We start from the raw sequence: 14,441 nt of genomic DNA, 5'->3' as shown, positions 1-14,441 counted from the left end.
CCATCCCCCCATTTTTTTTTTAAAGTCAAATGGTCGTTCCTTAACTGCTACAAAAGTTGTTCGAAAATTCAAATTCGGTTCTACGTAATGAACATTTAAATGACATATATTTTACAAATCTTATGTACAGGTAGCTAAACAAGGTGTATAGATGTGAACAAATTTAATGTGAAACTAGTGTACATTACATTAAACACAATGTAAATTAACATGTTTACTATACACCGCGTTTGGTGTGAACACGGCCTTATATTTGCTGTTTCCGTCTGTTATCTGTTTCGTGGTTGCCATCATTTTAAGCCTAGATTCGAATAATTGGAACCCCTATTAAATGACAGAACTAAAAAATCAAACTTCAAAGGACGGCTGATTTAAGACCCTTTACAAAGACCCCCCCCCCCCTTTTTTTCATGGTGTGCTGATGCAACATCAAGTTTGTTCAGGACGAAGTTGGTGTAAAAACTTTCCTAATCAACAATTGGGGAAGTCACATTTCCATATCTTTTATCAGGTTTAGATTTTCTTAAAAGATATATAGTCATGCTTCAGTGCATGATAATATAGTTGATCAACCAAATTTTTTCCACATAGTTAGGGGCGCCCCCTCCATCCCTACTCCGCCTCTGACCTGAACCGTAAAGTACAGATATGCCTATCACATAATTGGCATACATCTTCATATTGACATATGATATCTGAACAAAATTATATGATCTGAAACAATACAATAAATAAGGTCTGAACTCAATTTTAATGAAAAAAAGGTAAGCCCACTTCTTAAAAAAAATTTCGACAGAATGTTAAAAAATGTTAGTTAGCCAATACTGCCAGTTAGTTTGCATTAATAATTTCATCGGATGTTTTTAAATAGTTGTTGTATATATGTAAATCAATATTATGTTTTTTATTAAAAACATAGGTACAAGTATACAATACTTAATGTACACGTCGTACAATAACGTTAATTTAATCGTTATCATGTGTCCATTCGTCTAAAAATAGGATTGTCGGAAAATAACATCACATGATTATTACAATATTATACTCTGTCATTTTAATTTAAGATTTCAAACAAAAAGTTGAAATCAAAGGTGAGTGCTTGTTTATCATCAACACATTTAACACTCTTAAAGCATGAAAACAGAAAACTTTTATTTTCAAATTGCTATTTCATAGACGAGTCAAATATTTTAAACATTTCCGACTAAAAATACACTTTATTTTTATATTTCCGGATGTAAATGTACTATTGATAATAAGGAAATGTCTGAGAATAATGATATACATATATAAAAAGAGAGGCACATATGTATAACGTTATCTTAAAACTTTAATTACATGATACTTAAACTTGTGTCGCAGGCAGACTAATAAATATTTGTTTCCCCTCATTAGAAAGATGAGCCAAGGCTTTTACCAACAAGGTCCGACCTATGGTTCAGCCCCTCCATATGGACAACCAGCAGGAGCATATGGTCCACCGGCGGGTGGATACGGTCCTCCAGCAGGGGCTTATGGTCCACCAGCCGGGGCTTATGGCCCACCAGCAGGGGCTTATGGTCCACCAGCCGGAGCGTATCAACCACAAAACCAACAACCAACAGTGTGAGTAGATTTTAAACCTTTTCGCAAGTAATTCAGCTCTTTCGTCGCAGGATTGTTTCGCATCCAAATATAAGTATGCGCTAAATAATTTCACCGAATTGCGCTCCAATGAGTACATTAATATGCATGACAGGGAAACAAAAATGCTATGTCATGGCAAAATGTCACGAAGCAAAGGCTATAACTACAGTAGGAAAAGAAAGTAGAGCATTATAAAAACCCGAATCTCTCACCTGGCAGAAATATGCATGTACTTAGTAAATATGCAATGATTTCGTTTTCAAATACGAGTCATATATTTTTTTATATATCACGGCTGGTAATCTACACACGCAGAACATTTGGTTCTGCAATGAAAACCGCGAGAGGATTTTCCGGTTGTGCTTGAGTGGAGTAATTGTCACCGCTTCAAACGATATGTACATTTCTAAATCTCAATTTTCTTATTCAACTGATCAAAATATTGAAAATCAGAGAATGCTATGCTGTGGTGAATACTTTAACGAAGAGATACATGTATCATTTACTGTTGTACGTCGAGTTGAACTCCTACAAAATCAGTTGCCGCACGAGAAATTGCTTAAAAAAGTGACATTTCAATTTTGAAATGGTTCTATTTACAGACCTACAAGTTCAAATTTAGTTTTTTTTAGGGCAATGGGTATGAATGTTGTTTTTGGCGGCGTGAACGCTGTCCGGTGTTGATAGACGTCTTAATAATTCCAAAAACTACATTTTTTCATTAAGTCATGCGTGAGGCCCCTCAGGGATCGGTTCTGATTGAGGACATCGTGAATGCGTGAGGGGAAGTACAAATTATATCTTTATATTCAAGCTATGAGTCGTTGAAACTTACCTAAATTAGGCTACATTGTTCATTAAAAAACACATAATAATTATTATGTAACACATAATTATTAATTATTATGTGTGCTTAGAAAAATTTATGAGATTGAATTATGAAATAAATTGTGGGATCCTAGGTTTAATTATATATTTATAGAATAAAAACAAAACATTTGTCAACGATAACCCAAAATACTGCAGAGATGTTGGGGAGTATCTCATTCTTCTTGATTCGACCTTTTCAAACCACTCAACAATGTCCAAAAAACAGGTCGAATGTATAATGAAAAAAAAAATCAAAAATCTTTCCCTTTTCCATACGTCTGAGAGTTTATTTAAAAGCACTTTAAAAAACTTTATATTCTTCCTCAAGGTCTTCCATCTGGTCTTTCTCGTGGTCTACTACGTGGTCTTCTTCTATGACTTCGTTGTCTAATACATGCTCTTCCTTATGGTCTTTCTCGAGATTATCTTGGCTTTCGTCGATGTTCGTGAATAATAAATTCTGTATATCTGCCTTTTTTTGTTTCTAAAATTTTGTGATTTTGGGTGAACAGATTACGTCTAATATATATAGGTGTTGAAGTTTTGATCGGCGATATACTTTTCTTTTTAAAAATATATGTTGTGATTTCTGTGACGTATATTTGACGACAGGACTACTCCAAGCGGGTTTAGTTCGCTTCGAGGGCGGGGATAACTTGTATCTCCATGGCTATTTGTAGAGAGTTAATTTTAGTCCTCTTTTCCTATTTCCTTTGAACAATGGCATTTTCTGACATTGAACAAACAATTAATAGTTTGATTTCATTGAATCAGTGATCAGTTTTTATCTATTAAAGTATAAGGATAAATCTGTGCTTTTTAATCAGCATTGATCACCGTGATTTATTGAGTCAACAAAAGTCACAAAGCCAAAGATTAAAAAAATGTTTGTCCTTCCCCTCACGCATTCACGATGTCCTCAATCAGAACCGATCCCCTCACGCATGACTTAATGAAAAAATGTAGTTTTTGGAATTATTAAGACGTCTATCAACACCGGACAGCGTACACGCCGCCAAAAACAACATTCATACCCATTGCCCGAAAAAAACCTAAATTTGAACTTGTAGGTCTGTAAATAGAACCATTACAAAATTGAAATGTCACTTTTTTAGGCAATTTCTCGTGGGGCAACTGATTTTGTAAGAGTTCAACTCTACGTTCAACAGTGAATGATACATGTATCTCTTCGTTAAAGTATTCACCACAGCATAGCATTCTCTGATTTTCAATATTTTGATCAGTTGAATAAGAAAATTGAGATTTAGAAACGTACATACCTTTTGAAGCGGTGACAATTACTCCACTCAAGCACAACCGGAAAATCCTCTCACGGTTTTCATTGCAGAACCAAATGTTCTGCGTGTGTAGATTACCAGCCGTGTATATGCAGCTTTTCCAGTGCGTTGTAAGAACTGTTTATTAATTTCGATAGAAACAAACCAGAGAAAAGTAGAGTAAATTAACTCGTCATAGATACCAGGACTTAATTTTGTATTAACGCCAGACACGCGTTTCGCTCTCATCAGTGACGCTCGAATCCAACAAAGTCAAAAAGGCCAAAAAAAGTACTAAGTTAAACAGCATTGAGGACCAAAAATTCCTATAAGTTTTGCCAAACGCAGCTTAAGTAATCTATTTCTGAGCCTTAGTATTTCCAAAGTTCCAAAGTTTTGTATACAGTTAATTTATAAATATGACCATATCAATGATAATTCATGTCTGCACATAAGTGCTGATTACTGGGCTGAGGAATTCAAAACTCCACCAGCAGTGGCATCGACACAGTAGTTGTAAATAAACTCATCATAAAACACATTAGTATTATCTGTCTTCGTCATTATGGTCATACCTATAATGATTTACTTTTTAAATTGTTATTTGTATGGAGAGTTGTCTCATTGGCACTCACACCACATCTTCCTATATCTATATAATTATGAACAAACTAATAACAAAACTTTTATTTTTTTTTCGAAATACTTTGAAGGATTCCCACCACAGGAATAGATTATATGAGTCTTATGAGTCAGTTAACTGCTAGTAGTCTGTTGTTATTTATGTATTATTGTCATTTTGTTTATTTTCTTTGGTTACATCTTCTGACATCAGACTCGGATTTCTCTTGAACTGAATTTTAATGTGCGTATTGTTATGCGTTTACTTTACTACATTGGTTAGAGGTATAGGGGGAGGGTTGAGATCTCACAAACATGTTTAACCCCGCCGCATTTTTGCGCCTGTCCCAAGTCAGGAGCCTCTGGCCTTTGTTAGTCTTGTATTATTTTAATTTTAGTTTCTTGTGTACAATTTGGAAATTAGTATGGCGTTCATTATCACTGGACTAGTATATATTTGTTTAGGGGCCAGCTGAAGGACGCCTCCGGGTGCGGGAATTTCTCGCTACATTGAAGACCTGTTGGTGACCCTCTGCTGTTGTTTTTTTTATTTGGGCGGGTTGTTGTCTCTTTGATACATTCCCCATTTCCATTCTCAATTTTATTATGTAGACGAAACGCGCGTCTGGCATATTAAATTATAATCCTGGTACCTTTGACAACTATTTACACCACTGGGTCGATGCCACTGCTGGTGAACGTTTCGTCGCCGAAGGTATCACCAGCCCAGTAGTCAGCATGCACTCGGTGTTGACATGAATATCAATTTTATGGTCCTTTTTATAAATTTCCTGTTACAAAACTTTATTTTTTTCGAAAAACTAAGGAGTTTCCTATCCCAGGAATAGATTACCTTAGTCGTATTTGGCACAATATTTTGGGAATTTTGGGTCCTCAATGCTCTTCAACTTTGTATTTGTTTAGCTTTATAACTATTTTGATTTGAGCGTCACTGATGAGTCCTATGTAGACGAAACGCGCGCTTGGCGTATAAAAAAACCAATCCTGGTACCTTTGATAACTAATTTTACTTTAGCTTTATTTGGCAAAACCTTTCGGAATGTTGACTCCTCAATGCTCTTCAACTCGTACTTTAATTGCCACTTTTTACTTGTTTGATTCCAGCGTCACTAATGAGTCGTTCCGCACTCGTCTGGAGTACACATTTAAAAGAAAACAGTACAAGGAAAATCGAGAATAATTGTTCAGACACTAGTAATGTTAAGGATATTTCAATGATATCCCATGCCATGTATGTTGAAATTTGTCCAATGGTTTCAAAGCAAAATGAGCAGATATCTACAATTATTTGTAGTTGAAAAGTTTGATTCGCACCTTTGCAGTTACGGGTAGATTCAAATATCTTCAGAATTTAGCAATGAAATACCGGAAATTTTGAACTTGTAATTTCCCTGTACTTTTTGTTTGTTAGGAAGTCGAGTTCGCTTCACAATATTAACATGACAAAGGGCAAGTGAAAAGGCTGTACTGCTGTGGTCTTGGACTGCATGTTATTCGCACTCCTCAACATTGAGAATTACTATTATGATAAGGATGTTATATATTAATTTTGACTAAGAGTCTAACACTTCAAGTGAAGACTGTGAGCCAATTTTCTAAAAAAAAAAAAAAAAAAAAAAAAAAAAAAAAAAAAAAAACTTACAAAAAATAAAGAAGAACAACGGTGCCGTTTTCTGGAATATTTGCAGTGAAGCATAAGGAAGGATAGACGAATAAGTAACACTATTATTGTAGATTTTGAGATAATTTAATGCCATAGTTATCAAAGGTATCAGGATTATAATTAAGAACGCCAGACGCGCGTTTCGTCTACAAAAGACTCACCAGTGACGCTCATATCAAAATATTTATAAAGCCAAACAAATAAAAAGTTGAAGAGCATTGAGGATCCAAAATTCCAAAAAGTTGTGCCAAAAACGGCTAAGGTAATCATTAAGTATGCTTCTACCGCTGAGCTGAATGAACATTTCGGTATTGGAACATCAAATTAAAGATAAATAATTGATTTGCTTAATTTATGTGTTCCTACGATGAAGAAAAATGTGTAATTAACACGTACAGTCTTAACAAATGAATCGTTATGGTTCCGCTTTGTTTGATCGACTTTCGAGCATTTACGAGGTGTGTATGAAAAGTACAGTAATCAAGATTTAGACAGTCATTACCCTATATATATTTTGATGCACCATAATCATGAGAATTCAGTCATGCTTAGGGTCGCTAATTGGGACACCGAACAAATATTGTTGAAGAGTTCCAATAAAAGAATACGACCACAAAAAAGTAAAATAAAAAAAATACCAAACTTCAAGTAAAATTTAAAACGTAAAATATCAAATTGCTAAAACAAAAGCTCAAAACGAATAAAACTACGAAACAGCAGGCAGTGCTTAATACCGAAATAATGTATTTTGCTGTGTTTTTTTTTCAATCTTTAGTTTTCTTTATAAAGTGAACTATGTATTTTCATCGCGGTTTTACCCGATACTAGTGTTCGTACATAAACATGTGCCATTTATACAGCGTTATTTATAATATTCATTACTGTTCAAAATTTAAACGAAATTTTCCTCAATTGAACGGTTTTATGTATGTATTTATTTCTGAAAATATGAATTGACACATATATAGATATTTTCTCATTTCAACATATTTCAGAGTTTATGTAGAAGACAGAACCCAGGCAGACAGGGACAGAGAATCTGCAGAGGATTGTTGTTTGTTAGCTGCATGCTGTGCATTATTATGTTGCTGTTTTGCTAACAATTGATACATTTATAATGAAACTTTAAACAATATTTTTTTCGGTGAAATCGTGATAATTTTGTAACAACAGAGCCATTCCATTCATTACATTGCAGTTGCATCTACCGACCAAGGAAAATAACGATAACATAACATTTAGGAGGGTGTGGGTGGGGGTTTAGAGTAGACAAAAATGAGATGCTAAAGTATGAAGAAAAGATGATAATGGGCAAAGAGTATATAAACAATAGAGACCCCAAGCCAGATCCTCATTTTCCAGCAAAATTAACTGACACCGATGGAACAGTATTACAAGTGCAATATTTATATTTATCTGCATAATAGTCTTGGTTTGTTTGTAATTGAATAGTGATTATAATTGTAACATGTGTAAAATATGTACTGATTTTAATGTATAATGTTATTTTATTGTTTTTCAAGCTATTGATTCCCAGTTAATTTTTTTCTGCTTGTTCCGTTGATTGATAATGTTTAGATTTGTCAGTTATTTTTGGAGTAAACCCTTCGAGTTTAGTATTTTTGTTAAACTTTAAAATTCTTCAAATACCAAAGTGAAATAGTGCAACAACAACCACACCACGACGTGTGCTACGGCGGAATTACGGCTTTAGTTGTTATAGTACACACAACAACTAATAATGGGCTAATTTTGTCTCTGTTGTATGGTTTTTCTCATTGTCAATAATATTCCGCATCTTTTTATTCATGTAAAGTTGGAAATCTTGAATATTTTGAAATCAATTTTTTAAGCTTGATCGAGTCGTAGATTCTCTCAGATACTGATTGTTCTTTTCTCTTCTTTTTTTCCACAAATTAACCGGTTAAGGAAGGAATACACCTTATCGCTATTCCCGGCTGACCCGTCCGCTTGAACTTTTGACGTCAACAACAATCACTTTTCCATTGTGGCGTCAGACATTTTGTTTTATGACGTCAAAATTTTACGGGAACCTGTGTGATTTCCAGCAATGGCGGACAAATAGCGATAAGGTGTATTTGGAATATGGCAGTTATTATATATGCTCAGTTTGTATATAGTTTGAAGCATTTCCGGACTATAGTATCTTTAGAATTCCCTTTGCATTAAATATACAAATTAATTAACCTTTTATATAAATGAGATAACATAGGAATAACTTGGAGTGTATACATGTTCATGTAAAGATTAAAAAAAAAAGCTAGCTGTTTTTGACGAAAATGATAAAGATGGAATGGTATTTAAACATCCAGTGACATATACACATGTATTTCGAACAGAAAGTAGTCTCGATCACCCAGACGCATTATGAAGAGGGTGGTAAAGGGGGGTACTGAACACGGAAACACGTGTAATAAAACTCGCAAAAACGTAGCACGAAAAATAAAAATCGAGAAAAACGAAGCACGAGAAATAAAATCGTAAATATTACGGAAAAAAGTACTAGCAGTTATTACTCAGCCGTTCTTGGAGATCATTGTAGACATTGTTAGTGGACTGTACATAAAAGACTTTGTGGTCACCTTTAAGCGTCTGCTACTTGCATCTGATTTGAAAAAAAATATTATTATGATGGACTTTATTACATGTATAGCATACATATACAATAGAAAGTAGAATGGTAACAATAAACATCAATTTCTATTATATTATACAAGTTTCAAAAGGTACTATAACTCACTGACTTTGAGTTGGTTCCAATTTACTTTTTAATCAAATGCGGAAAAGGCAAGAACGAGAAATTAGAAGCACTCGACACGAAACACGGAAAATAAATAAGGGGAAATACGAAGCACGCACATCGAACCAAACACGAGAAAACGAGAAATAAAAGACCAAAACACGAAAACACGTGAAATAAAAAGGCCGAAAACGTTGCACGAAAATAACCCTTTACCACCCTCTATGAATATAGCGTCTGGATTTTTGTGACTTTGGATTTCGTTCATAGATGGCGTTTTAAAATTTGGTAATGACCTTGACCACATCTTCCCGGAAGATAAACACTTCAAGAATATGGATGAAAACATGCGGCAGTGGTAGACCAGAGTTGAGAGTTTCAGTGTAAAATGAAACTTTTAAACAGCATGGAAACTGGAAGAAACTAGACAATTAACTTATTAAGGTTCATGTGTACGAATGTCTCTTTTAATAGGGTAGGTAAAAGGTAGGTTTTTTTACTAAGAAAAAAGGGGGGGGGGGGGGACTCTCATAGAGGTGTACAGTAGGTTGTAATCATGGATTAGTTTGCAAAATCCTTGTAACAACTAGTATCATAAAATAAGATGTTTAGATATTATGTAGTTTTAAATATTTTACCTTATGCATCGATCACTGAAATCTGAGACTACTATAACTGTATAAGTGTGTCTCATTGGGGTCTAAGCAGTACATAGGATTGCCATTTTTTGTAAGCGTGACACATGAAAGTCAAATTATTGTGACGTGAAAACCAGAAATGAAGTACATAGTGTAAGCGGGATATGGGAATGTGACAAATCAGTAAGTGGGATCCGTGATCAGAACCCCCCCAATGAGACCCCCTATAACACAGTAGTCTCAGCTGAAATGCGCATTTTCCATGATTTGCCATTTGGTAAATAGAATAGAAAGGAATAGAATACTTTAATTCACCAAATTATGGCCCAGGAGGGCATATAGCATACAAACAATATTATTATAAACAATAACATATGCAGTACACAAACAATAAATATGTAACATGTGTAATAAAAATATATAAATACTACAGGAACATGGGTAATACACCCAACAAAATAGCAATATATAATAATTTAATTAGTACTGTGTTGACATTGACCCTAGAGCACCAGGTTAGTGTATTTTCACTATAAAAATTCAAACAAGAGGCATGAGAAGTTTATGTGGAAAAATCTCAATAGAAAAAAAAAAAGGATATTTAATATGACTAATCTGCAGTAAGCACCAAGAATTGATACTTAAAAGGAAGTCCCTTCTTGTACTTAATGCAGATGAGTCAAACTTCTTAAATATATAAAATATATATTTTAAACACATATTTTTAAGATTATAGATACTGTGTCCAGTCAGCAAAGATCTTCAAGGGACGGTGCAAGAGAATATGAAATTCTTAGAATAAGACAAGTTATCCTCATGCTATATATGAGGAGGGGCAAAAGGGGGTCTGTTAACATGTTAACAACACCTTGATATTTTGGCAAAAACAGTTAACAAAAAATGCAAAAATACTGATAACAGTTACGTAACATAATGATTGCCCCCCCCCCCCCCCCCCCCCTATATGGATTTACCGTTTATGCCAATTAGAATGCATAGTGGTCCTAAATTCCATTTGAAAAAAACATGCCTAAGGAAGACTTTATACATGTATGATGTATATACAAAAACATTTGACGAAAAATTATAAACAACAGAGTGAAGAGGGTGGTATTCATGGTAACTTTATGAAACTAACAATTAAACAAATACAGGTTTACCGTTGTAACAATTGTTGATTGCCATAAAAGGCTGATTAATTAGTATTGAGAATGAAATAAAAAAAATATGTCCAACAGAATACAATATATTTATATAACTATCTATAATATATGTATAAAGTATCTGCATTGAGTTGCATCTGAAATAGTAAAATACTGACATACATGTATTAAATCTTTTCCAGGTCAGTTATCTGTATTGAATGGCTGGAGAATACAAACCTAGTACAAATGTATAAAGAGGAATGAAGAGGCCTCACATATAACTGACTGTCATTGGGTAATTTTATTATTAACAAAAAATTGAGAATGGAAATGGGGAATGTGTCAAAGAGACAACAACCTGACCAAAGAGTAGAAAACAGCCAAAGACCACCAATGGATCTACAACACACTGAGAAAATCCTACACACAGAGGCATGCTTGAGCTACCACCTAAACAAAAATGTGTACTGCTCCCCGGAAACATGTGGTCAAGGTGATAATGAATGTTATACTAGACTCCAAAATTAAAATGAACTAAAATTAAAAATCTTAAAAAATAACAAAGGCTAGAGACTCCTGACTTGGGACAGGCGCTAAAATGCGGTGGGTCAAACATGTTTTGCAAGATCTCAACCTATCCTAATACCTCTATAGCTAGCCATTGTAGAAAAACAAAAACAATATGCACAGTAAATCTCAGTTTTAAAGAAGTCATAGTCCTACATTGTATGTCAGAATAGGCAAAATGATAGGAAATAAAACAAAATAAGCAAAATGACAACTATACATAAATAAACAAAGGACTACTAGCAGTTACTGACATGTTCCTCAGACATATGTGAACTTAACTAAATGTCATACACTATATGTTTTATCACTTTTTGACTTTTTTTTAGCACATGAAATATATATTGTACCATGTTTTTTTAAGATTTTTTTTGTTGGTACCTTATAAATAATTACCAATAAGAAAAATAATTTCTTTGGTTTTATTCCAATACAGATACATGAAGTCAGACTAAATGTTTTTGAACCTTGCATATCTACTTGAACTTGTTTCATAGTTTAGCAAAATTACTTTATTCAGTAAAATTTCTAAACAAATGTATAGTTTTGTAGACATTGGCCTCATAAAAATTAGATATAGGAAGATGTGGTGTGAGTGCCAATGAGACAACTCTCCATCCAAATAACAATTTATAAAAGTAAACCATTATAGGTCAATGTACGGCCTTCAACACAGAGCCTTGGCTCACACCGAACAAAAAGCTATAAAGGACCCCAAAATTACTAGTGTAAAACCATTCAAACAGGAAAACCAACGGTCAAATTGCATTTTATTAAACTTGGTCAAATTACATTTCAGCAAAAGGCTTTGCCATCCAATACATTTCATCTTGGATGAAAAAGAACAACAGTCTGATGATGGTGACAGGTCAAATTTACCTAACAGGTAACATATACATGACATATTGTTTTAAGGCTATTAAAACATACATGCATGCATATTGGGACCAGGGAAGACACTTAGAGATCCAAAGTTACAATGTGTGGTTGGGTTAATTGCAATGAAAATGTTAGTGAAATTCTCAATTGGCTTCTATCAGTTGTAACCCTATTATGAATGTGTTTTCCTGTGTACAATGTGTGATTAAAAGTAAGAGCCTAAGACTTTATAATGCATACTCCTTTTTATTGCTTAAGTTTAAATTTAACAATATTAACTATAGTTGAAAAATCTGTATTTTTCATCTGTTTTATTTATCCTTCCATGGATGGGCACTTGTTGTTTAACCTACATGTACAAGTAAAGTATAAATTAATAATGGATTAAACCCAGATTTTGGTTAAATATAGCCTCCTTTTGTTGTGCTTGATATCCTGATTTTTTTATATATATTAAGATAAGTAAGTTAACACTTAAAGACATACTCCAACAAATATAATATTTTTTAAAACCAGTATATATTTTAAATGGAGAGTTTGAAAGAGAGAGTCGAAAAAACAATGCACAAAACCAGACAAATTGAAACAAATGCATGACACACAGTGGTTAAAAAATGTTGTTACAGCTAACTAGCCCAGGACTTATTGGCAGCAGGATTTTACTAGCCCTGTTTGAAGAACTGCTAGCCCATCAAAACCGACCTGCTAGCCCATGTGTGCCTTACAAATCAGAGTTTGCTGCATAATACAGGGTGGGTGTCATGTTTTGAAGGGGACATTATACACTGTATTAAACAGTTAATTTTTATCCGTAGTAGTACTATGGGTCATTAAATATTTTCTGGCAGAGAAAACATGTTCATTGGTTTTATCGTGTGAAACAAGTGGTTTAATTATTATATTTGTTGTCCACACATACAAGGGAGACCTTTTATTGACGTGCCGGTCGGGGAAACACTGGCAATATTCGCAGAACATGGTCTCGGATTTTCATCCCAGCGCCACAGCCGGCCTTGCCTAGAGGAATCTTTCTGTCCATGTCACTAGATATGTTCTTTTCCGCTTTTCCCAATCGTTTTTACATTTTTTTTGGATGAATTTTCAGCCTCATTTGTATCCCCTTCATTTACCGATTTTTGCTTTGAAACTGACGAAGTAAATCAAGTACCCGTTCTAAAATGTTTTGAAATATATATTTTGTAGTATTGTTTCATGTTCAACAGTTGTCTGACAAGACCAATACATAATAACCAGTACCTTTAATTGAAATCGCGACAGAAGCAATGTACAATACCCCCTGTACTGAGAAAACGATATTGGAAGTATGAGATATTGCGATCAATAGATGATACCTGGCCACGCTGAGTTATTTGTTCTATTTTTCAAACATGTAACTGTACAACAGGGTTGCATTCAATATCGCAGCGGCTACGTAGTGCTACATAGATATTTGTCTACTGAACGAGTAGCTAGCCTAGCTGCTATCAATATCTATGTTGCAGCTAGGCTAGCTACACGTTCAATAGTCATAAATCTGCGTATCCCTAAGTAGCCACTACGATATTGAATGCAACCCTGGACCTGTACAAAACCAAATCCAGGATGACGTAATTGAATCTGATTTGCTAAGATAGAATAGGGATGAAGGGATTTTCCACTATCTATTTTGGAAACGCCAAGAATTTTTTGTTACTAGTCTGTCGGGCATATTGGGTTAAAAGTTTAGATTGCCCGAGGCGTAAATACTCTAGTCCCGGGCGTCGGGCTAGTGGATTTTTTAACCCCTGACACAAGTGTGTTAAAAAACAAAAGGAATGTTTCTCTGTTTTATACGAGTTATTGTATGGACTACAAACACAATACAAACCCTCTTAAAACCCAGGTTATATCAGGTGTTAAGAGTCAGCATACACTGCTTGTATATGATTTATAGTTCATAACTGTCTGTCATTCTGTACCTCTGTCAAACCTTGTAAATTAGCCATACTTGGTATAGAATAAAGATTATTTGTACACAATGATTTTCAATGTATAGTTTCACATCTATATATGAAAATAACTTTGTATAATTTTCATTTTTCTGTTTCCCGAAAACTAGTAACAATTACCAGTATAGTTGTATTCTAAGCATTTTGTCAAACATCTGAACTTGTAATAATATTCCCTGAACATTTTTGTACAGGATTGTGGTTAAAACTCTTAAAATATAAATATTTCTGTAACAATTCTACACGTAATAACAATTAACCACTTCATGATATCCATTACCAAAAGTGTTGTATAGTTTGATTATAACCACAGAATTTACTTTGCTTTTCAGATACTAGTGAAGAAATAAAGAAACAAGAGTAGACACCATTTGACCAACTGAGC

At 34.1% G+C, this 14,441-nt stretch overlaps 1 protein-coding gene across 1 annotated transcript; it reads left to right on the top strand.

Annotated features, from left to right (window-relative positions):
- The first annotated feature begins 967 nt into the window (after window positions 1-967).
- Window positions 968-7,579, top strand: LOC139490748 (postacrosomal sheath WW domain-binding protein-like). The gene is made up of 3 exons (XM_071277717.1): window positions 968-1,091; window positions 1,396-1,605; window positions 7,074-7,579. Exons 2-3 carry the CDS (start codon window positions 1,400-1,402, stop codon window positions 7,183-7,185), a joined length of 318 nt encoding a protein of 105 aa, XP_071133818.1. The 5' UTR covers window positions 968-1,091; window positions 1,396-1,399; the 3' UTR covers window positions 7,186-7,579.
- The last annotated feature ends 6,862 nt before the right edge of the window (window positions 7,580-14,441 follow it).

The sequence above is a fragment of the Mytilus edulis genome, chromosome 10, assembly GCF_963676685.1.
Source record: "Mytilus edulis chromosome 10, xbMytEdul2.2, whole genome shotgun sequence".
Lineage (NCBI taxonomy): Eukaryota > Metazoa > Mollusca > Bivalvia > Mytilida > Mytilidae > Mytilus > Mytilus edulis.
This window is presented reverse-complemented; position numbering and strand designations above follow the sequence as displayed.